Here is a 23592-nt window from a genome sequence, read left to right on the forward strand (position 1 = left end):
ATCCCAAAGGGCTGGGATTACAGGCATGAGCCACTGCAACTGGCCAGTATTTTTATTCTTAAAATTTCAAAATAATGGAGATTCAGAATCCTGCCTGAGTTCCATGCCAGTGAATGTTGGCCTGTAAAGATACCACTTTAGATGAATACAGCTGACTGTTGGCCATCAGGGCATAACCTTGTTCCCTCAGTTTGGTGGAAACATATACCCACGGAGCAAAAGAGACTTAGTGAGGCATTGAGAAGCCAAAAAAAATTTCTAATTTGTCACAATTCCCGGTGAAACATTTTCCTCTTGCTGTAGAGAAGCCAGAATAAAAAAAAACACAGGAAATAACTTTTGGCTTTTCTGATGTTTTCATCTCCTAATATTCCTCAACCATTGTTCTCAGAAAACTACCCTCCTCCTCACACTTATGCCTGCACCCAGAACAGCTTTTTTTTTTTTTTTTTTTTTTTTTGAAATGGAGTCTCCCTCTGCCGCCCGGGCTGGACTGCAATGGCACAATCTAGGCTCACTGCAGCCTCCACCTCCCGGGTTCAAGTGATTCTCCTTTCTCAGATGCCCAAGTAGCTGGTATTACAGGCATGCACTACCACACCCGGCTAATTTTTGTATTTTTAGTAGAAACAGGGTTTCACCATGTTGCCCAGGCTGGTCTCAACTCCTGGCCTCAAGTGATCCACCTGCCTCGGCCTCCCGAAGTGCTGGGATTACAGGCATGAGCCATTGCGTCTGGCCAGACCAGCCTTTTTCAAAAATTTCTGAAGCCCCATAGAAACCTTTTCATTGGAAATGGAGGATTCTTTTCTCAAAGACAGTCACATGAGTCACATTGCTCCTTATACAAGCCTGTGATATCTCAGCCTCAAGTTGTGATTTCTCCCTGCCTCCAAAAGTAATTTTTTTAAAAGAAAAATTTGAGCACTGAAATCAGAATGACGGAATACACAGGGCTTGAATCAGTCTCAGGGATCCAAGGCTTAGAGCCATCTTCAGAAATGTCTTCTGCCAGTTGGGAGAATTGTGACCTTGAAGTCATTTCTGTCAGCTTTTAATTATCAGGAAGGGCAAGACCGGCAAGGCTGCACCAGGACCCCTTTGAGTTCAGACTGAAAGTAAGGTGCCAGGATTGCTCACCCCGCCCTGGTCAGAAGCATTCATTAGCAGTGTCCTGACAGCCTTTATAACTAGACCAGGCTGCCAGGATCTTTGCCAGCGGGAAGAGAGCAGAGAGAAGTCATTGGTGACATCCCACGCCGGTGTTACAACACCAAAGTGCCTGCTAACCAAAATTAGGTTTCTTATGAGGAGCCAGGAGAAGGTGAACAGCATCCCAAAGATTGTGCAAAGGCAAAAGTGACACATCTTGGAGACCTTCAAGGAAATCTGAACCTTATTGCATCATCAATTGCAAGGAATCAAATAGAGATCAGTTATCGTGCATTTTTTCTGGCTCAGTAAAATAAAACTCCTTGGTATTTGCCACCTAGAAGCCTCATGAAATTAGTGGACACACCCTGAAGTTTTACAACCTAGGTAGATTATAATTGCCCTTGCAGTGTTTTCTCCTTTGAGATTTACCCAATTAAATAAAAGGAAGAAAAGACACACACTCGAAGGCCATTGCTTTTATTCCACCCTTCAAGTCCATTAAAGTTATTGGTTTACTTTAGTCCTCTCTAAACAAGGGAAGAAACTCTGTTGGGAAATTTGGCAAGCGGAGTGCAAAATGTAAGAAACTGATGCTCTTTCCTTTTGGTTTAAGTTCCCCAGGTCACATCAAAATCATTCCAACACGACACATGGAATTCTGGGCTAACAGTTGCTTCCATCTCCACAGGACACCTTACTTCTGGTAAGAAAATACCACTTAGACTTTTCAAGTAGTCTTTTAGTAATTGCCCATTTTAACCCATCATACTGAAAAAATCACATCAGGTGTTAAGTTTCTGGACAATAAGATATGCCTTATGCCCTCCATAGGAAAATATAGACAAAGTACAAAGATCTGCTTAAAACTGAATGTAAGAAGTGGCTTAGGTAGATTTTGCCAGCTTTTGCAATAGATTGTACACATTTTTAAAATTTATTTATTTATTTTATTTTATTTTTTGAGACAGAGCCTTGCTCTGTCACCCAGGCTGGAGTGCAATGGTACGATCTCGGCTCACTGCAACCTCCGCCTCCCAGGTTCAAGCAATTCTGCTGCCTCAGCCTTCTGAGCGGCTGGGATTACAGGCATCCACCATCATGCCCAGCTAATTTTTGCATTTTTGTAGAGATGGGGTTTCACCATGGTAGCCAGGCTGGTCTTGAACTCCTGACCTCATGTGATCCACCCACCTCAGCCTCCCAAAGTGCTGGGATTACAGGCGTGAGCCACCGCACCCGGCCACATTTTTATTTTAATAGCTGCTAGGGCTGAAGACCCAAAAACTTCTTTCAAAACAAATTAGTTACCTATCTTGTGCTAGGACTTCTTGAGACATCTTCAATCTTCAAAACAACCCATGAGATAAGTGTTATGCATCTATTTTATAATGAGGAAACTGAAACTTAGGAAAATTTCATGAGCAGTAGATTTTGAAGAATGATGACAAATTTCACACATTCTATCTCACACAAAAAGTTAAAAAAAATCAGTATGATTGTGACCAGCTTTAGACATTGTTACAGCGTCAGGAATTCTCACCTGTGTCAGACAAGCCAAATGAAGTTCACCACTAAGAATTTACATGAAATTTGCATGCACAAGCTGACCACATTTGCTAGATGCACTTCTAAAAACCCACTGACATCAGATACATGTAGCCCAACTTTCTCAAACAAAAAGTTGTTTCCTGGGGTAGTTGTGCACTCTGGGAAAACAGTCACTTTGTGGCCCAAGGTGAAGGTTAATGTTGCTTCCCCCTACCCTTTCTCCTTTGAGACCTTTGCTTTGAGCAGAGTAGACAGAATCGTAATTCTGGTATCACGTGAACACTAATACTTGGTTTAAATTATTTTTCTTTCCTTTCATTAGACAACAGAGAAGACATTGGACTTTTATTGGGAATGATCGTCTTTGCTGTTATGTTGTCAATTCTTTCTCTGATTGGGATATTTAACAGATCACTCCGAACTGGGTAGGTTTTTGCAGAATTTCTGTTTTCTGACTTAGACTACATGTATATGTGTCACCAAAATTTAGTCATTTCAGTTGTTTACTAGAAAAATCTGTTAACATTTTTATTCAGATAAAGGAAAATAAAAGGAACAATGTTTAATAAGTACTTACCCATGCCAAACTCTTTACAGATGTCTTTCCTTTAATCCTCAAAACGACCCTGCCAGAAAAGCTTCCTGATCTATTTTGCAGATGACTTAAATGAGGCTTAAAGAGGCTAAGTCCTCAGCCCAGGATCACTGAACACTAAGCCCTGAGGCCAAACACAGCTGATATTAAAGCCCATTTCTCTCCTTTACTACATGGCCTTTTCCATTGTGCCTCAAATTTACCTACAGTGCCTGGATTTTTGAGAGTGGTGAAGTCACAAATTGCCTTGTTTTAAAAGAAAAACTTCAGTCAAATTAAATTGAAAGGAGTTTAATTGAGCAATGAATGTGTGAATTGAGCAGCCCCCAGAATTACAGCAGATTCAGAGAGACTCCAGGGATGCCTTGTGGTCAGAGCAAATGTACAGACAAAAAAAAAAAAAAAAAAAAAAAAGGGAAGTGACATACAGAAATCGGCAGTGGAGTACAGAAACAGCTGGATAGGTTATGGGTTGGTGTTTGCCTTATTTGAACACAGTTTGAACACTTAGCAGTCTATGAGTGGTTGAAGTATGGCTGCTGGGATTGGCCAAGACTCAGCTGTTGTTACAGACACATACTACTAAGTTAGGTTTTCAATCTTGTCTGCCTATTAGGCTAGGTTACAGTTCATCCACAAGGACTCGAATATAGAAGTATGGAGTTCTTCTCAGATCATATTCAGTTTGCTTTAATAATTCCCCCCTTTTGATGATTTTCTCAATTTTGAGAGACTGACCAAAACTTTAGTCATTGATGTCACTATCACCATTGTAAATGTACTTACATGGTCTTGAAACCCACTGGGAAACAGTAGAACAGTGGGTTCTGTAAGGTGGGAACAAGGACTGAGTAGAAGGTACCTTCTTATGCTGAAACATCCTGTTTATAGGAGAAAAACAAAACCTGGTCTGTTCTAGGATCTATGTGTTTCCTTAAAGTCTTAGCTTGATTATGTCATATTTAGCATGAGCAACTCCATTTTGTTTTGGTTTGGTCTGTTGGAGTCTAGTGCATGAGCTCAGTCCAAAACAATGGCCTCCCATAATTTTGTTTTTAAAAAAAATCCCCGTTTTTGGTCAGGTTCTCACTTAGGTGAGAGTATGACCAAAACTTAGGGCCTCAGTGCCACTCTCAGTTACCATCATTTTGGGTTTCTGGTCTCAGCATGTAATTCATAGGTTACGGTGTCCTGATGGTCACACATTTCTTTTAGCTCTTGTTATTCCAGTTGAAGAGAGACCATTTGACATTCTAGTGATAGCTGCTTGTAAACATTTAAAATCTTTGAGAGAATACAGTGTACCAGGGAGATTACTATTAGGACTATTGGGAGAATAATACTAAGAGTCTGGAGCATGTTCTTTAACCAGGGTCCTCATAAGCCAAACCAACCATCTAAAATCAAATACATGAAAGAATGAGCTAGACGAAGAGTCTACTCACTCAACTAAGTGATTTTTTTCATTAACCCCCTACAACTGAATCACTATAAATACCCGATGTTTTCTCCATAGGCCATAAGTGCCAGCAGCTGTTTAGCCAATACTTTTCTGTTTGGCAAATTATATTATTTCACGTAACTTTCACAAGAGAATTTAAAGTTTGTTGTGTAACCATAGCCTTTACAGTAGAATCTGCTATAGAACCTATCATGAGGGATACATTTCTAATCAGTGCCTCTTTTACCTCAAAGTATAGAAAAAAAGACCTAACAAATGATGTCCTTCTAGAAGAGTGAAGGCCTCCTGGCAATGTTCTCTTTAGCCCATGATGTGGGTTAAGAGGAATGAATCAATGTTCTGTTTCTGACTGATTATGAGGCAACATATGAACTCTTAAAATTTCTCAGATGCATTGGGCCTTCATCTTTTATCCACCAAAGTATAACGTTATCCATGTATAAGCCTGGCTGCAAAATCCTTCACAAATAAACATATACCCCATAATACACACATAACGGAACTCCTTTTCACTTCTACTGTTCATAGAGGCATAAGCAAGAAAAAAAAATATTCAAAGGTAAGAGTCTCATGATAGCAGAGAAATCTGAATCCATGATTTTGGGATAAGCTGTTCACATTAAGCACGCTGTCATCTGGGGAGAAACTGTCCTGGTTAGCTCTACCTTAAGGGTTGCAATGGGTGTGGAAGGACCCTTCTCAGTTGTGAGATTATGAAAGTTGTGGGACCTCTGAAACTGAAGTTCAAGGTCCCAAAGTTTTGCTGTTGTGTGGATGGCAAGGACAGTCTTTCTCTAATGTTCTCAGAAGATTCATTCTTTGGGTTCTAGATTGTAAAGGGGTGGATTGTCCTCAGTGAACCATAAACAGCTTTTTTTAACCATGTAAAAATATACTGTAGCATAACAATCTACTATTATAACATCAGTCTTCTTGCATGGGAAAGCTTTCATACAACCAGAAAATATGCATTGAAAGTGACAATTGAGTGAAATCTCTTACAAATATTTAAATGTCTCATCAAGTAGCCAAATGTACTTGAAGCTTTGATTGTTTTCCCAGGAATATGGGTTGGACAAACCAAACATTGTTTATAAGCATTTTAGTAGTTTATAAGTCACCACGCAAACATATTTAATTTGGATCATTTTATCTTTTCCATTACGAGTCGTGGAATGCAGAACTTTTAATAATAAAAGCCTTAAGGACTCTGGAAGGACAAAGTGGCCATCTTGGTTCTCCATAAGTCCATGCTTAAAAATGGGTTTATGTCCTCTTGAATACCAGTTGTTTCTCCAATTTAGGTGCATAGCACTGATAACTGATGAGTTATCATAGGTAATTTGACATAGATCATGGAGTTTATTCAAATTGTATATCTAAACAATTTTAGTATTAGCTGATTTAGCATGCTGATTTCTGTTTTTTTTTTCTTATACTTTAAGTACTGGAGTACATGTCCAGAACGTGCAGATTTGTTACATAGCTATACATGTGCCATGGTGGTTTGCTGCACCCATCAAGGACATAACCCATGCAAAGGACATTAACTCATCCTTTTTATGGCTGCATAGTATTCAATGATATATGTGTGCCACATTTTCTTTATCCAATCTATCATTGATGTGCATTTGGGTTTGTTCCAAGGCTTTGCTATTGTGAACAGTGCTGCAGTAAACATACACGTGCATGTGTCTTTATAGTAGAATGATTTATAATCCTTTGGGTTATACCCAGTGATGGGATTGCTGGGTCAAATAGTATTTCTGGTTCTAGATCCTTGAGGAATTGCCACACTGTCTTCCACAATGGTTGAACTAATTTACACTCCCACCAACAGTGTGAAAGTGTTCCTATTTCTCCACAGCCTTGCCAGCATCTCTTGTTTCCTGACTTTTTAATGATTGCCATTCTAACTGACATGAGATGGTATCTCATTGTGGTCTCGACTTGCATTTCTCTAATGACCAGTGATGATGAGCTTTTTTTCATATGTTTGTTTGCCACATAAATATCTTCTTTTGAGAAGTGTCTGTTCATATCCTTCACCCACTTTTTGATGGGGTTGTTTTTTTCTTGTAAATTTGTTTAAGTTCCTTGTAGATTCTGGATATTAGCCCTTTGTCGGATGGGTACATTGCAAAAATGTTCTCCCATTCTGTAGGTTGCCTATTCACTGTGATGATAGTTTATTTCGCTGTGCAGAAGCTCTTCAGTTTAATTAGATCCTATTTGTCAATCTTGGCTTTTGTTGCCATTGCTTTTGGTGTTTTCATCATGAAGCCTTTGCCCTTGCCTATGTCCTGAATGGTATTGTCTAGGTATTCTTCTAGGGTTTTTATGGTTTTAGCTCTTATGTTTAAATATTTAATACATTTGAGTTAATTTTTGCATAAGGTGGAAGGAAGGAATGCACTTTCAGCCTTACGCATATGGCTAGCCAGTTTTCCTAACACCGTTTATTAAATAGGGAATCTTTTCCCCATTGTTTGTTTTTGTCGGGTTTGTCAAATATCAGATGGTTGTAGATGTGTGGTGTTATTTCTGAGGTCTCTGTTCTGTTCCATTGATCTATATATCTGTTTTGGTACCAGTACCATGCTGTTTTTGTTACTGTAGCTTTGTAGTATAGTTTGAAGTCAGGTAATGTGATGCCTCCAGGTTTGTTCTTTTTGCTTAGAATTGTCTTGGCTATGTGGGCTCTTTTTTGGTTCCATATGAAATTTAAAGTATTTTTTTCCAATTCTGTGAAGAAAGTCACTGGTAGCTTGATGGGGATAGCATTGAATCTATAAATTACTTTGGGCAATATGGCCATTTTCACGATATTGATTCTTCCTATCCATGAGCATGGATTTCCATTTGTTTGTGTCCTCTCTTAATTCCTTGAGCAGTGGTTTGTAGTTCTTTTTGAAGAAGTCCTTCACATCCCTTGTAAGTTGTATTCCTAGGTTTTTTATTCTCTTTGTAGCAATCGTTAATGGGAGTTCACTCATGATTGGCTCACTGTTTGCCTGTTATTGGTGTATAGGAATGCTTGTGGTTTTTTGCACATCAATTTTGTATCCTGAGAGTTTGCTGAAGTTGCTTATCAGTGTAAGGAGTTTTGGGGCTGAGATGATGGGGTTTTCTAAATATACAATCATGTCATCTGCAGAGACAATTTGACTTCCTCTTTTCCTAATTGAATACCCTTTATTTCTTTCTCTTGCCTATTGCCCTGGCCAGAATTTCCAATACTATGTTGAAAAGGAGTGGTGAGAGAGGGCATCTTTGTCTTGTGCCAGTTTTCAGAGGGAATGCTTCCAGTTTTTGTCCATTCAGTATGATATTTGCTGTGGGTTTGTCATAAATAGTTCTTATTATTTTGAGATACATTCCATCAATACCTAGTTTATTGAGAGTTTTTAGCACGAAGGGCTGTTGAATTTTGTCAAAGGCCTTTTCTGCATCTATTCAGGTTATCGTGTAGTTTGCATCTTTAGTTCTGTTTATGTGATGGATTACATTTATTGATTTGCCTATGTTGAACCAGCCTTGAATCCCAGGGATAAAGCTGACTTGATTGTGGTTCATAAGTTTTTTGATGTGCTGCTGGATTCCGTTCACCAGTATTTTATTGAGGATTTTCGCATCGATGTTTATCAGGGATATTGGCCTAAAATTTTCTTTTTTTGTTGTGTTTCTGCCAGGTTTTGGTATCAGAATGATGCTGGCCTCATAAAATCAGTTAGGGAGTATTCCGTCTTTTTCTACTGTTTGGAATAGTTTCAGAAGGAATAGTACCAGCTCCTCTTTATACCTCTGGTAGAATTCGGCTGTGACTCCGTCTGGTCCTGGACTTTTTTTGGTTGGTAGGCTATTAATTACTGCCTCAATTTCAGAACTTGTTATTGGTCTGTTCAGGGATTTGACTTCTTCCTGGTTTGGTCTTGGGAGGGTGTATGTGTCCAGGAATTTATCCATTTCTTCTAGATTTTCTAGTTTATTTGCATATAGGTGTTTATAGTATTCTGTGATGATAGTTTATATTTCTGTGGGATTGGTGGTGATATCCCCTTTATCATTTTTTATTGCGTCTATTTGATTCTTCTCTTTTCTTCTTTATTGGTCTTACTAGTGGTCTATCTATTTTGTTGATCTTTTCAAAAAACCAGCTCCTGGATTCACTGATTTTTTGAAAGGTTTTTCATATCTCTATCTCCTTCAGTTCTGCTCTGATCTTAGTTACTTCTTGTCTTCTGCTAGCTTTTGAATTTCTTTGCTCTTGCTTCTCTAATTCTTTTAATTGTGATGTTAGGGTGTTGATTTTAGATCTTTCCAGCTTTGTGATGTGGGCATTTAGTGCTATAAATTTCCCTCTACACACTGATATAAATGTGTCCCAGAGATTCTGGTATGTTGTCTTTGTTCTCACTGGTTTCAAAGAACATCTTTATTTCTGCCTTCATTTTGTTATTTACCCAGTAGTCATTCAGGAGCAGGTTGTTCAGTTTCCATGTAGTTGTGTGGTATTGAGTGAGTTTCTTAATCCTGAGTTCTAATTTGATTGCACTGTGGTCTGAGAGACAGTTTGTTATGATTTCCATTCTTTTGCATTTGCTGAGGAGTGTTTTACTTCCAATTATGTGGTCAATTTTAGAATAAGTGTGATGTAGTGCTGAGAAGAATGTATATTCTGTTGATTTGGAGTGGAGAGTTCTGTAGATGTCTATAGGTCCTGCTTGGTCCAAAGCTGAGTTCAAGTCCTGGATATCCTTGTTAATTGTCTGTCTCACTGATCTGTCTAATGTTCACAGTGGGGTGTTAAAGTCTCCCACTATTATTGTGTGGAAGTCTAAGTCTCTTTGTAGGTCTCTAAGAACTGACTTTATGCATCTGGGTGCTCCTATATTGGGTGTATATATATTTAGGAAAATTAGCTCTTCTTGTTACGTTACTCCTTTTATCATTATGTAATGCCCTTCTTTGTCTCTTTTGATCTTCGTTGGTTTAAAGTCTGTTTTATCAGAGACTAGGATTGCAACCCCTGCTTTTTTTTTTTCTTTCCATTTGCTTGGTAAATCTTCCTTCATCCCTTCATCTTTCCATTTGCTTCATCTTTCCATTTGCTTGGTAAATGTTCCTTCATCCCTTTATTTTGTGTGTGTCTTTACATGTAAGATCGGTCTACTGAATACAGCACACCAGTGGGTCTTGATTCTTTATCCAATTTGCCAGTCTGTGTCTTTTAATTGGGGCATTTAGCCCATTTACTTTTTTTTTTTTTTTTTTGGAGACGGAGTTTCACTCTTGGTGCCCAGACTGGAGTGCAATGGCGCAATCTCAGCTCACTACAACCTTCACCTCCCAGGTTCAAGCAATTCTCCTGCCTCAGCCTCCCTAGTAGCTGGGATTACAGGCATGTGCCACCACACCCAGCTAATTTTGTATTTTCTTTTCTTTCTTTTTTTTTTTTTTGAGACGGAGTCTCACTCTGTCGCCCAGGCTGGAGTGCAGTGGCTGGATCTCAGCTCACTGCAAGCTCCGCCTCCCGGGTTCACGCCATTCTCCTGCCTCAGCCTCCCGAGTAGCTGGGACTACAGGCGCCCGCCACCTCGCCCGGCTAGTTTTTTTTTTGTATTTTTTAGTAGAGACGGGGTTTCACTGGGTTTCATCAGCCAGGATGGTCTCGATCTCCTGACCTCGTGATCCGCCTGTCTCAGCCTCCCAAAGTGCTGGGATTACAGGCTTGAGCCACCGCGCCCGGCCTAATTTTGTATTTTCAGTAGAGATGGAGTTTCTCCATGTTGGTCAGGCTGGTTGCAAACTCCCGACCTCAGGTGATCTGCCTGCCTAGGCCTCCCAAAGTGCTGGGATTACAGACATGAGCCACCACACTCGGCCTAGCCCATTTACTTTTAAGGTTAATATTGTTATATATGAATTTGATCCTGTCATTATGATGTTAGCTGGTTATTTTGCCCGTTAGTTGATGCAGTTTCTTCATACCATCAATGGTCTTTACAATTTGGTATGTTTTTGCAGTGGCTGGTACTGGTTTTCCTTTCCATGTTTAGTGCTTCCTTCAGTAGCTCTTGTAAGGCAGACCTGGTGGTGACAAAATCTCTCAGCATATGCTTGTGTGGAAAGGATTTTATTTCTCCTTCGCTTATGAAGCTTAGTTTGGCTGTATATGAAATACCGGGTTGAAAATTCTTTTCTTTAACAATGTTGAATATTGGCCTCCACTCTCTTCTGGTTTATAGTGTTTCTGCTGAGAAATCCACTGTTAGTCTGATGGGCTTCCCTTTGTGGGTAACCAGACCTTTTCCTCTGGCTGCCCTTAACATTTTTTCCTTCATTTCAACCTTGGTGAATCTGATGATTTGTGTCTTGGGGTTCCTGTTCTCGAGGAATGTCTTTGTGGTGTTCTCTGTGTTTCCTGAATTTGAATGTTGGCCTGTCTTACTAGGTTGGGGAAGTTCTCCTGGATAATATCCTGAAATGTGTTTTCCAACTGGGTTCCATTTTCCTTGTCACTTTCAGATACACCATTCAAATGTAGATTTGGTCTTTTCACATAGTCCCATATTTCTTGGAGGTTTTGTTTGTTTCTTTTCATTCTTTTTTCTCTGATCTTGTCTTCTTGCTTTATTTCATTGAGTTGATCTTTAATCTCTGATATTCTTTCTTCTGCTTGATTGACTCGGCTATTGATACTTGTGTATGCTTCACAAAGTTCTTGTGCTGTGTTTTTCAGCTCCATCAGGTTATTTATGTTCTTCTCTACACTGGTTATTCTAGCTAGCAATTTGTCTTTTCTTCAAGGTTCTTAGCTTTCTTGCATTGGGTTAGTACATGTTGCTTTAGCTCAGAAGAGTTTGTTATTACCCACTTTCTGAAGCCTACTTCTGTCAATTCATCAAACTCATTCTCCATCCAGTTTTGTTCCCTTGCTGGCGAGGAGTTGTGATCCTTTGAAGGGGAAGAGGCATTCTGGTTTTTGGAAATTTCAGCTTTTTTGTGCTAGTTTCTCCCAATCAAGCCAGTGGATATTAGCTTGCTGGGCTCCATGGGGGTGGGACCCACTGAGTCAGGCACCAGAAGGAATCTCCTGATCTGCTGGTTGTGAAGACTGTGGAAAAAGTGCAGTATCTGGGCTAGAGTGTACCATTCCTCCCAGTACAGTCTCTCATAGCTTCCTTTGACTAGGAAAGGGAAATCCGCCGACCCCTTGTGCTTCCCGGGTGAGGTGACACCCCACCTTTCTTAGGCTCACCCTCCATAGACTGCACCCACTATCCAACCAATCCCCATGAGATTAACTTAGTACCTCAGTTGGAAATGCAGAAATCACCACCTTCTTCATCAATCTCTCTGAGAGCTGCAGACAGGACCTGTTCCTATTCAGCCATCTTGCTAGCTCTCTAGCATGCTGATTTTTCATGCTGGTTTAGCATGAAAATCTGGCAGAGTATTTTCATGGTATTTAATTAATTTTTGTTCTACTTCAGTTAGCAGTTTTATAAACCAGTTAGTCTTTTTATTAAAGTTTTAGGGATTCTTACCCAGTCTAAATGATATGAATTTAAAGTTATTAGAAACCTGTATTCAAGAGTGCTTTTTAGGGTCCTTTTTATCCTTTCATGAACTTTCTAAAAGATACCATATTCTAGGATTTTGCGTGTTTGTGAAGCTTTCAGAAATTGCATTAGCATTAAGTAATTAACTTAATGTAATGACTTTAAATAGTGATAGTTAAAAACACAGTTCACAAGGAAATATGGTTATCTTTGTGGTCTATGATAACTTAACATAATAACCTTAACTATGATTGAAAGGATATATTGAGACACTAGAATTTTAGAAATCCTATACAATTTTGGAACATATATTAATGTTATTCATTAAAATATAACCTGAAGAAGATTAAACATTGTTTTTATTTTGACAATCCCATGTAACTAAACATATCAGATAATTCTGTTTACCTCTCCTTTGGATGCTTCAAGGGCCCTCTGTAGCACCCAAAATATGGGGTTAGAAAGATAATTTTGAAGCTGAAATTTCATTTTGGGAAGTCTATAAAATACATTAAAAGTTTAAAACACTTGATATTATGCTTAACCAGTTTTGACCATGAGGTGAGATTCTTATAAACATTTTATAACCCTTTACACATTTTTGTCAAAAAGCAGATCAGTGCTCTAAGAAAAACTTGTTGTGCTTTTATTTCAATTTTAATTTACAGAAAAACTTAACAATACTCATTTATCTTTAGCCAATGTCTGCACAGAATTTCTTTTTATAGGATTAACTTTTCACAAACCTTCCACAATGTATTCAAACCTTTAGCTTTATTTTAATTTAAAACAATCTTTTCACCCTCTAACCTAGACAAAAATTTACATTCCTGCACCTTATAACCTTCTAGTAAAAATGCATTTTAGTTTCCTTACACACCTTGCATGTAAATCTATTTTCAGTAGTCGTGACTACATGTTGTAATGGTAACTGTTAGCAACTTTTAATTTGGGTGCATAAATTTCCTTTCATGTATCCTTTCATGATTTATACAGACCATCTGTGACATGCTTAGACTTTGTGAATTGTCCTAATCATCTCTCTTTTTAAGCAACCAGTTATTTTACTTTAAGACAAGAATTTACCATACAATATCCTTTCTTATATAAAATCTATTTTCTTTATAACCTATTTTGCATAGCTAGGGGAGCATGGCTAATTCCACATATCCCCAGGCCTTGTTGAGAATCTAATGTCTCCAAGGTAGGTAAATTGAACAATTTTCAAAAGTCAAAGCAGTTTTTGACCTTAAAGCATTAATCAACCTAATATCTGACCTAATTTAGACAAAATGCCTTTATTTTACCAATAATCTTTAAAGCTGTTTTTATTTCCCAAATATTACTAAAGTTACATGAACTAAGACATTACAGTTTTTATTTTTTCTTCCAAAATGTTTTATCTAAGCACTTATTTTTCTTTAAGCCAATTACTTAGAGCTCTTATACAAACATCATACACACAACATGTATATAACTACACAGAGAACAAGATCCAGTAGTTGTAGGATTTTTCATTTGCCAGTTTTTTCACTGGATTACTGAACTTGGAGTGGAGCCCATCAAGAAATGGCTAGGAAAACATGCAGTTTCTGGGATCTAATAAGCAGGCACAGCTGGAAGTCAAAACGGATTTTGAGAGAGATCTATTTGCTTTTAATTCTTGGGGTTCCATGAGGAAAACAGAGGGGTTTTTTTTTCCAAAACAGGGTCAGTTGCACCTTCTTTATTTTTCCCAAGGAGTCCTAGGCTATCAGAAGCTATCTTAGGGCCTCTCATGTGTGCCTTAAGAGTGACAAGACAAAATGGAGAAAAATAATTCAGTCAACTGAGAAGAAAAAACCTTTTTCAGCAAAACAAGATCCACAAAAAGAAAGATATAAAGGCAGCCAGGCGCCATGGCTCACACCTGTAATCCCAGCACTTTGGGAGGCCAAGGCGGGTGGATCACAAGGTCAGCAGATCAAGACCATCCTGGCTAACACGATGAAACCCCATCTCTACTAAAAATACAAAAAATTAGCTGGGCATGGTGGTGGGCACCTGTAGTCCCAGCTACTTGGGAGGCTGAGGCAGGAGAATGGCATGAACCCAGGAGGTGGAGCTTGCAGTGAGCCGAGATTGTGCCTCTGCACTCCAACCTGGGCAACAGAGCGAGACTCTGTCTCAAAAAAAGAAAAGAAAAGACATAAAGGCCTTTTAAATATACCTATAGCTTGACTATCCACTTTTAATTAAGCTGACTCTTAAATATAGTGCTCTTTAAAAAATCCTTTTAAAGTTCTTGTTACCCAACTTTAGCCATGCCAAGTGGCCAATATTTCTGGCTTTTGAACTTTACCTCCCAGGTGCTCAGAGAAAGGAAAATTCAAGACAATTCATGGAAGGGAAGAGAATCAACAAATGGTAAAGTTCATGCAGGTATCAAATCAGAAAGGACTCATTCCTTAACCCAGGAATCGAACCCAGGCCACCACTGTGAAAGTAAAAAACTTTTGCTACTGAGCTACAGTACTGGGCAGTCTCCATTGTGCTTCCCAGAAGGACTCCAGAGTAGTTAATTTTGAACTTGCAAAGGCTTTTAACTAGTCAACATAATTTTTAGAGCTAACTGTGACATGAATCCTGAAATTCCTGTTCCCTTGAAGGCAGAGACCAAGAGAAAGTACCACCATGTGGCTACAAAGTCAAGCTCCCAAGGATGTAAAACAAGATGGAGACCTCATCCAGTTTTTTTTTTTTTTTTTTTTTTTAAATGTACTTCAGTGTGTTGTTGTTCGTTTGGAATGTTCCATTGTAAGCTATCTTTAGTAAGATTTTGTGATTTCTGTAAGACTATGCTGCCTCCCAAACCTAATGTATAAACCGGAAAGAACTCTGCTTTTCAGAAATTAAAGATCTCATTTTTACCTAAAATATTGGCTTTGCTTTCAGGTTCCCTTGATAAACTTAGCCAATGACTTTTCCTACCTAAATGTGCAAGAAAAATGAAACAAAGGTGTAGAAAACAAAAATCCCTGTGAATTTCCAAATGCCAAATTTTACAAACCCCTGCAATAGTACCATTTACTACCAGTTTTTTTCTGACCTAGTCAAATCTAAGAGGCCTCTAACTGGATCCAATCCAGTTAATTACTGATCAAATCCCATCCTGGACTCAGTTCAGTTTCTGTTGTGACTTCTGAACCCAGTTTGGAACAGAAATTTGCTCAAAGAAACTTGGAGAGTTCAAAACACAAATCTGTGGAGCTCTGAAATTCAAGAGAGAACTTACCATGATCCTCAGCTACTCTGAGAGATCAAAGGACACAAGTAGGCCCAACAGGTTCCTTGCTTGTTCCCTCAGTGCTCCTGGGAGTCATTAGAAGGTCTAATTCATATCCCACTTCTGATACCATCTAGTAAAAGAAAAACTTCACCAGTTTAAAGGAGTTTAATTGAGCAATGAACAATTTGCAAATTGGGCAGCCCCAGAATCACAGCAGATTCAGACAGACTCTAGTGATGCCTTGTGGTCAGAACAAATTTGTAGACAAAAAAAAAAAAAAGAGAGAGAGAGAGAGAAGTGACATACAGAAATTGGCAGTGATTTACAAAAACAGCTGGTTGGTTACAGGTTGGCATTTGTCTTATTTGAACACAGTTTGAATACTTAGCAGGCTATAAGTGGTTGAAGTATGGTCCACTGGGATTGGCCAAGACTCAGTTATTGTTACAGGCACATACTCCTAAGTCAGGTTTTTGCTCTTGTCTGCCTGTTAAGCTAGGTTATAGTTCATCCACAGGGATGCAAATACAGAGGTATGAAGTCCTTCTCAGGCCATATTTAGTTTGCTTTGACACTTGAATTCCACCCAAACAAATCAGCTTGAATCAGTGTGAAGAGAAGTGTGGCAACTTTTAAATTTGTCAATTCCTTACCAATTGTGTTGGTGTTTTAGCATTCAGCCCGAAAGTTCCTTACTCTTGGCCCCCTTCAGTTTTTTCCCTCCTGTGATGGTATTAATAAAGATCTATGCTTAGTTATTTAAAATGAGACTTTGAGAAAAGCAAGACACTTAGATTTCTAAATTTTACTGATGCATTGAGTATTTCTTTTTTTTTTTTTTTTTTTTTTTTTGTGTGAGATGGAGTCTCGCTCTGTCACCCAGGCTGAACTGCAGTGGCCGGATCTCAGCTCACTGCAAGCTCCGCCTCCCGGGTTTATGCCATTCTCCTGCCTCAGCCTCCCGAGTAGCTGGGACTACAGGTGCCCACCACCTTGCCCGGCTAGTTTTTTGTGTTTTTTTAGTAGAGACGGGGTTTCACCGCGTTAGTCAGGATGGTCTCGATCTCCTGACCTCGTGATCCACCCATCTCAGCCTCCCAAAGTGCTGGGATTACAGGCTTGAGCCACTGCACCTGGCCGCATTGAGTATTTCTAAGCTGCTGATCAACTAGAGTTGTTTGGTGTGGCAGTTCCCCAGTATGTCCAGTTGCTCACAAATTTTGACTTGAATGTTCTTTGCCAAATTGGCACTGAGTTTCTCCTTCTTGCCATCATTTGCTTCATGAATAATCTTTGTTTCATTTACATTTATAATCAAATGCAGTAGAAATATTTTGAATGAGCTATTCTAAATAAAGTCTACTAATGATTTCTTATCTAGATAGGTTTTTCACTCACAACTTAATATTTCAAAATTTAAATTACACATTAATAAACATATCCCTAATACCCTTGTGAGGAGGGCAAACTAATATGGAATTTTATTTGAGGCTGTTTTAAAATATACTTGATTATAAAGTCCCTTGAAATATTTTAATGTTCAAATTAATACCCCCAAAAAATCAATATTTGTGTTATTATTTAAACATGTCCTAGTGTAAAAGTTTAAGTAACACTAAGTTCATAACTAAGAATAACTTAAAAACTAATTTTCAATTCGTAACAACAAAGGAGGAAATAGGGCAATTCTTTGCTCATTTAATTATTTAAATAAGTACTCTTTTTAAAAAGATAAAACAAGAGATAATTTCAATATATTTATTTTACATTTGAACAGATACTTTTATTTAATACAACTATTCATTATCTAGAAAAGCCTTAGTTCAGAAACAGAAGTGAGCAAGACAAAGCAAAACATTTTATTTATTTATTATTATTACTTTTTTTTTTTTTGAGACAGAGTCTCGCTCTATTATCCATGCTGGAGTGCAGTGGTGCAATCTCGGCTCACTGCAACTTCCACCTCCTGGGTTCAAGTGATTCTCATGCCTCAGCCTCCCAAGTAGCTGGGAATACAGGCACACACCACCATGCCCAACTAATTTTTGTGTTTTTTGGTAGAGACGGGATTTCACCATGTTGGCTAGGCTGCTCTTGAACACCTGGCCTCAAGTGATCTGCCTGCCTTGGCCTCCCAAAATGTTGGGATTACAGGTGTGAGCCAACGTGCCCAGCCCAAAACATTTTAAACATAATAAAATCAAAAGTAGGTAAATATATATATAAAATATATATTTATTATATTATATATCATATTATTATAATATATAATAAATATAATGTATCATATATTAATTATATATTATGTATATATTATAATATATATTCCTTATATATTATGTATATATTATAATATGTATTCCTTATATATTATGTATATATTATAATATGTATTCCTTATATATTATGTATATATTATAATATATATTCCTTATATATTATAATATGTTATATATTATAATATATTATATATTCCTTATATATTATAATATATTATATATTATATAGTCCTGGGTTAAGGAATGAGTCCTTTCTGGTTTGATACCTGCATGAACTTTACCATTTGTTGATTCTCTTCCCTTCCATGAATTGTCTTGAATTTTCCTTTCTCTGAGCACCTGGGAGGTAAAGTTCAGAAGCCAGAAATATTGGCCACTTGGCATGGCTAGAGTTGGGTAACAAGAGCTTTAGAAGGATTTTGTAATATATATTATATAATATATATAATATAATATATATATTCTCACTGTATCAGTGTGCTGTGTAAAAAATTACTCCAATAGCATGAATTTGCTAATATGGTCTAATTTTAAATACAGAAGAGAATGCGAATTAGTAAACAAAACAAAAAAAACGGAGTCATAAAACATTGTATAAAGATGGGTAAATAAATAATTTTTACCCTGAAGTCCAAGGTCAAATTGGGCTAGCAAAGTTCACTCAGCCATTTTGGTTGTTATTTAGTACGGGTCCTTAAAGAACCTATGTAAACAAATAAGTTTGATCTGTTGCTAACAGATCCATTGTTAATATGTAAAAAGTTGTCTGAGATCAGTTTAGTCTCTTCTAAGTTCTTGGTACAACATTTTTGCCCAAACCAATTTGTGCTGTCAATGCAGAGAGTGTTTTTAAACACAGTGGCAGTGCTAATAGATAGCTTGGGGGAAGAAGTGGGATGTTTATGGCTTCTCCCTTTTCTTTCCAAAGCCCCACCCCACTGATCCTTAATAAGCATACAGTCTAGGTAGAAACCAGTTCTCACTATGCCACACAACTGCAAGACATGTTCCCCAGCCTCCTTCTTCATCCACATCAAGAAAGTTTGGAGCTGTCACCATCATGACTACCCTATTTGAAATAATTACAAAATCTAGAATTAGAAGAGCTTAAATTTTAGGGCTTTGTTATATAACATTCTCTTTTTAAATATTCGATAGTTATGGTCACCTTGGAAAGTTCTACAAAATATCCCTTAAGTTTTGCAGACTTTCCCACATGGGTATCTTCTGGTTATAATAGTTTGCTCTATTTAATATGTGTACAGTTTCACTGCTAGGGTAGTTCTCCCACTTATCTTGAATCTAGTGTGAGTGTTTTGAAATGTTTTTGCTCATTAAAAGAAGCAGAGCAATAGAGATGAGAGGAAAATCTGAAAAGATAATGACACAATTTCCCACTTAATTTTCATTAAGTAAGAGATGAAAACTTTAGCTTCTGCATCAGGAAGTTTGATTTTTTAAATTAATTTTTTCTTTGAGTAAGGGTCTCACTCTGTTGCCCAGAGTGAGTGTAGTGGCATGGTCACAGCTCACTGCAGCCTTGACCTCCCAGGCTCAAGCAATCTTTCCACGTCAGCCTCCCAAGTAGCTGGGACCACAGGCACGCACCACCACACCCAGCTAATTTTTTAATATTCTGTAGAGACAGGGTCTGGCTATGTTGCCCAGGCTGATCTCAAACTCCTGGACTCAAGCAATCCTCCCACCTCAGCCTCCCAAAGTGCTGGGATTATAGGCATAAGCCACTGTGCCCGACCTAGGAAATTTGATTTTTAATATACATTTTATTATAGTTGACTTCCTAATCTCCTATATGATTGCCTGCTTCTTCTAATGTGTCATTTTTGTTTTTTAGGATTAAAAGAAGGATATTATTGTTAATACCAAAATGGCTTTATGAAGATATTCCTAATATGAAAAACAGCAATGTTGTGAAAATGCTACAGGTAACCTAACATCATCCAACAAAAACTGAGTGGCAATTGAGACCAAGAGTGCAGTCTAATAATTAGGATAGAATTTCCATTCAAATAAATAAATGTGCACACATATTAACATAATTATATAGACATACGTAAAAACAAAATTGTACCTGTTTCAAACCATACATAAAAGATGAGACAACAGAGTTTGGGGGAAAGAAAGCAGAAGAAATAAAGAAACAAAACTGTTCAAAAGAGAAAAGTGAAGTGGAAGATTGTGTGCCTCATGCACGAGTCACCTGGTGACCAAGCAATTGGTAGATGTCTTCAGGAACAAAGGGAGTAGGGAAGAAAAGCTCAATGAAATGAGCCGCAAAGACTCAAAGGGCTTCTGTTTCACATGAGATGGAGAGCCAGGTGGAGCCCAAGAAGGACATCATTTTACTCTTTAAACCCGGTGGAATTTGAGAAAAGCAATATGAGAGAACTGTGAACAATAGTGTCACGTGGGTGGGCTAGGTTTCCATTCTGGCGAAGAGAAGGCCACACACCAGGAAGCCCCTGAGGGTACAGGGACTTCACTGATTATAAAGGAGGGAAGGAACAAGCTAAAGCTATGTGTGTTCCTGATAACCCCTGGCCCTCGGGCTTGGCTGTCAAGGGGCTCAAAACCCAATCCAAGGGACAGACACATCATCCAAGGCTCACAATGCAGTGATGTGAGTGCAATGATAGAAACGAGCCCAAACATGTGATGGGAGTGGAGAGAAGTCACTGAAAGGTGAGGAGTTGCTCAGGAGAAACAGAGGAAATTCAAAGTCAGGGGGACACCTGGGGGTTAGAACAGCATGTTGGGTAAGAAGATGAGGTATTTGTAAAACAAATAGAAGTGACTCTGTTTCAAGCCCTGGTGAGCCTATTAGCTAACTCTTTCCTCAACCTCATTTCATCTGAACAAAGGGTTTCTAGGCTAAAAATAAAATACTTTTTAAAAGTTCAAAGACAACTGGTCAACAGAATAGAGTCTGAGTTCTGTAACACAAGACTTCTGTGATCTGATCCACTCACCATCCAGCTTTTACTCCAGCCACTCCTCACGTCAAGCTTTTTGTTGAAGCAACACCCATTGTGCTGTTCTTGCCAAGACCTGGCAAGCTCCCTAAGGAGGTTGGGCCCAAAGAACATTGGAATGACACTTCATGTCTCTTTATTCAAGAACTCCCTCTTTGCTACATTCCCTTTCTATTCTGGGCTCCTGGAATTAGAGGCAAACCTTAGGGTTTCCCTCAGATAAGGTTTTGTTTTCTGCCCAAGAGACTAAGGAATGGTGTCTTGGTCTGCTTGGGTGGTTTAAACAACAAATATTTATTTGGCACGGTGCTAGAGGCTGGGAATCCATGATGAGGGAGCCAGTCAATTCACTTGCTAGTGAGGGCTCTCTTGTGGACAGCTGACTTCTCACATGGCAGAGGGAGAAATCATTTCTCTCCTGTCTCTTCTTCACTAATCCCATTCATGAAGGCTCCACCCTAGTGACCTAATTACCAGCCAAAGGCTCCACTTTCAAATAACATCATGTTGGTTTCAACATGGCGGGGGCTGGGGAGAGAGTACACAAACATTCAGCCCATAACAGGGAGCTATAATATTATAATTGTGTTGGGTAACAGTTTGCCCAGGAAGGCCAGCCATCTGTTGGAAGGCCTCAAGTCCATTTATTGCCCAGAAAAGTCATTAGGCTAAAAAACCTTCACCCACCCTCCTGATCATCACAAACATGTCTGAACTGTGAGTAGCTTTATTTATTTATTTATTTATTTGTTGTTTTTTGTTTTGAGACAGAGTCTTGCTCTGTCACCCAGGCTAGAGTGCAGTGGCATGATCTCAGCTCACTGTAACCTCAGCCTCCTGGGCTCAAGCAATTCTCCTGCCTCAGCTTCCCGAGTAGCTGGAATTATAGGCTTGCGCTACCATGCCTGGCTAATTTTTGTATTTTTAGTAGAGATAGGGTTTCACCATGTTGGCCAGGCTGGTCTCAAACTCCTGGTCTCAAGTGATCTGCCCGCCTTGACCTCAAAGTGCTGGGATTACAGGCCTGAGCCACTGCTCCCAGCCACTATACACCTTGAGAACCTCAGTACCAAGCGTTTGTCACATGCTTATTCTCAGTATGTGAGCAAAATAGGATTCTCCCCAACCTTTTTTATTTAAGCAACAAAATATTTTCTTGTAACAAGAAATATTAATATTAATATTCTTGCCTCAGAAGACCAATTTTTAAAAGGCCCTAAAATCAAGTAATAAGTTAATATGTAAGACTCAACTTTTCTCTTTAAAACTTTTAAACTGAGAAATGTGCTTAAGAAATGGATTATTTTTACTATTCCTTTTCTCCAGTCTTCTCATGTAGAATTTAATAAAGATTTGGAAGCAAGCAGGATGACAAAAGACAAAAGGAGGAAATCATATGGGAAGATAAACAATGTGAGAAAAGGGAGGGAGAAAGCAAAGTTGAAAGAAAGCAAAATTCCAGTCCTCATTCAATTATCCAGTTGGTTCCTTTAAATGTCTTTTGTAAAATAAAACAATGTCTTTTTTTCTAGGAAAATAATGAACTTATGAATAATAATTCCAGTGAGCAGGTCCTATATGTTGATCCCACGATTACAGAGATAAAAGAAATCTTTATCCCAGAACACAAGCCTACAGACTACAAGAAGGAGAATACAGGACCCCTGGAGACAAGAGACTACCTGCAAAACTCGCTATTTGACAATACTACGGTTGTGTATATTCCTGATCTCAACACTGGATATAAACCCCAAATTTCAAATTTTCTGCCTGGGAGAAGCCATCTCAGCAATAATGATGAAATCACTTCCTTAACGTTTAAACCACCAGTTGATTCCTTAGATTCAGGAAATAATCCCAGGTCACAAAAGCATCCTAATTTTGCTTTTTCTGTTTCAAGCGTGAATTCACCAAGCAGCACACTATTTCTTGGAGAATTAAGCCTCATATTAAATCAAGGAGAATGCAGTTTTCCTGACATACAAAACTCAGTAGAGGAGGAAACCACCATGCTTTTGGAAAACGATTCACCCAGTGAAACTATTGCAGAACAGACCCTGCTTCCTGATGAATTTGTCTCCTGTTTGGGGATCATGAACGAGGAGTTGCCATCTATTAATTCTTATTTTCCACAAAATATTTTGGAAAGCCACTTCAAAAGGATTTCACTCTTGGAAAAGTAGAGCTGTGTGGTCAAAATCAACATGAGAAAGCTGCCTTGCAATCTGAATTTGGGTTTTCCCTGCAATAGAAATTGAATTCTACCTCTTTTTGAAAAAATGTATCCACATACGTATTTTCATGTGGACACATGTTTTCATTCCTTTGGATAAATACCTAGGTAGGGGATTGCTGGGCCATATAATAAGCATATGTTTCAGTTCTACCAATCTTGTTTCCAGAGTAGTGACATTCTGTGCTCCTACCATTACCGCGTGAGAATTCCAGGAGCTCCACGCCCTTTTAATTTTAGCCATTCTTCTGCCTCATTTCTTAAAATTAGAGAATTAAGATTCCGAAGGTGGAACATGCTTCATGGTCACACATACAGGCACAAAAACAGCATTATTTGGATGCCTCCTGTATTTTTTATGAAGTGTCAACTATTTCCTCTTTCTTTTCCCTCACTGAAAGATACAAAACAGCTCTCTATTGTATACAGAAAGGGTAAATAATGCAAAATACCTGGTAGTAAAATAAATACTGAAAATTTTCCTTTAAAATAGA

The 23592-nt window shown here is 38.4% G+C and overlaps 1 protein-coding gene across 1 annotated transcript in view; it reads left to right on the forward strand.

The window, feature by feature from the left end:
* Positions 1 to 23592, forward strand: part of IL23R (interleukin 23 receptor) — an 85149-nt gene extending 61557 nt beyond the window's left edge. The window contains exons 8-11 of the mRNA XM_009210427.3: positions 1769 to 1858; positions 3026 to 3128; positions 19728 to 19818; positions 22398 to 23592. Coding sequence (XP_009208691.1) covers positions 1769 to 1858; positions 3026 to 3128; positions 19728 to 19818; positions 22398 to 23048 — 935 coding nt within the window. The 3' untranslated portion in view covers positions 23049 to 23592. The remainder of the gene's footprint in view (positions 1 to 1768; positions 1859 to 3025; positions 3129 to 19727; positions 19819 to 22397) is intronic.

This window comes from Papio anubis, chromosome 1 (genome assembly GCF_008728515.1).
Source record: "Papio anubis isolate 15944 chromosome 1, Panubis1.0, whole genome shotgun sequence".
In the NCBI taxonomy this organism is placed as follows: domain Eukaryota; kingdom Metazoa; phylum Chordata; class Mammalia; order Primates; family Cercopithecidae; genus Papio; species Papio anubis.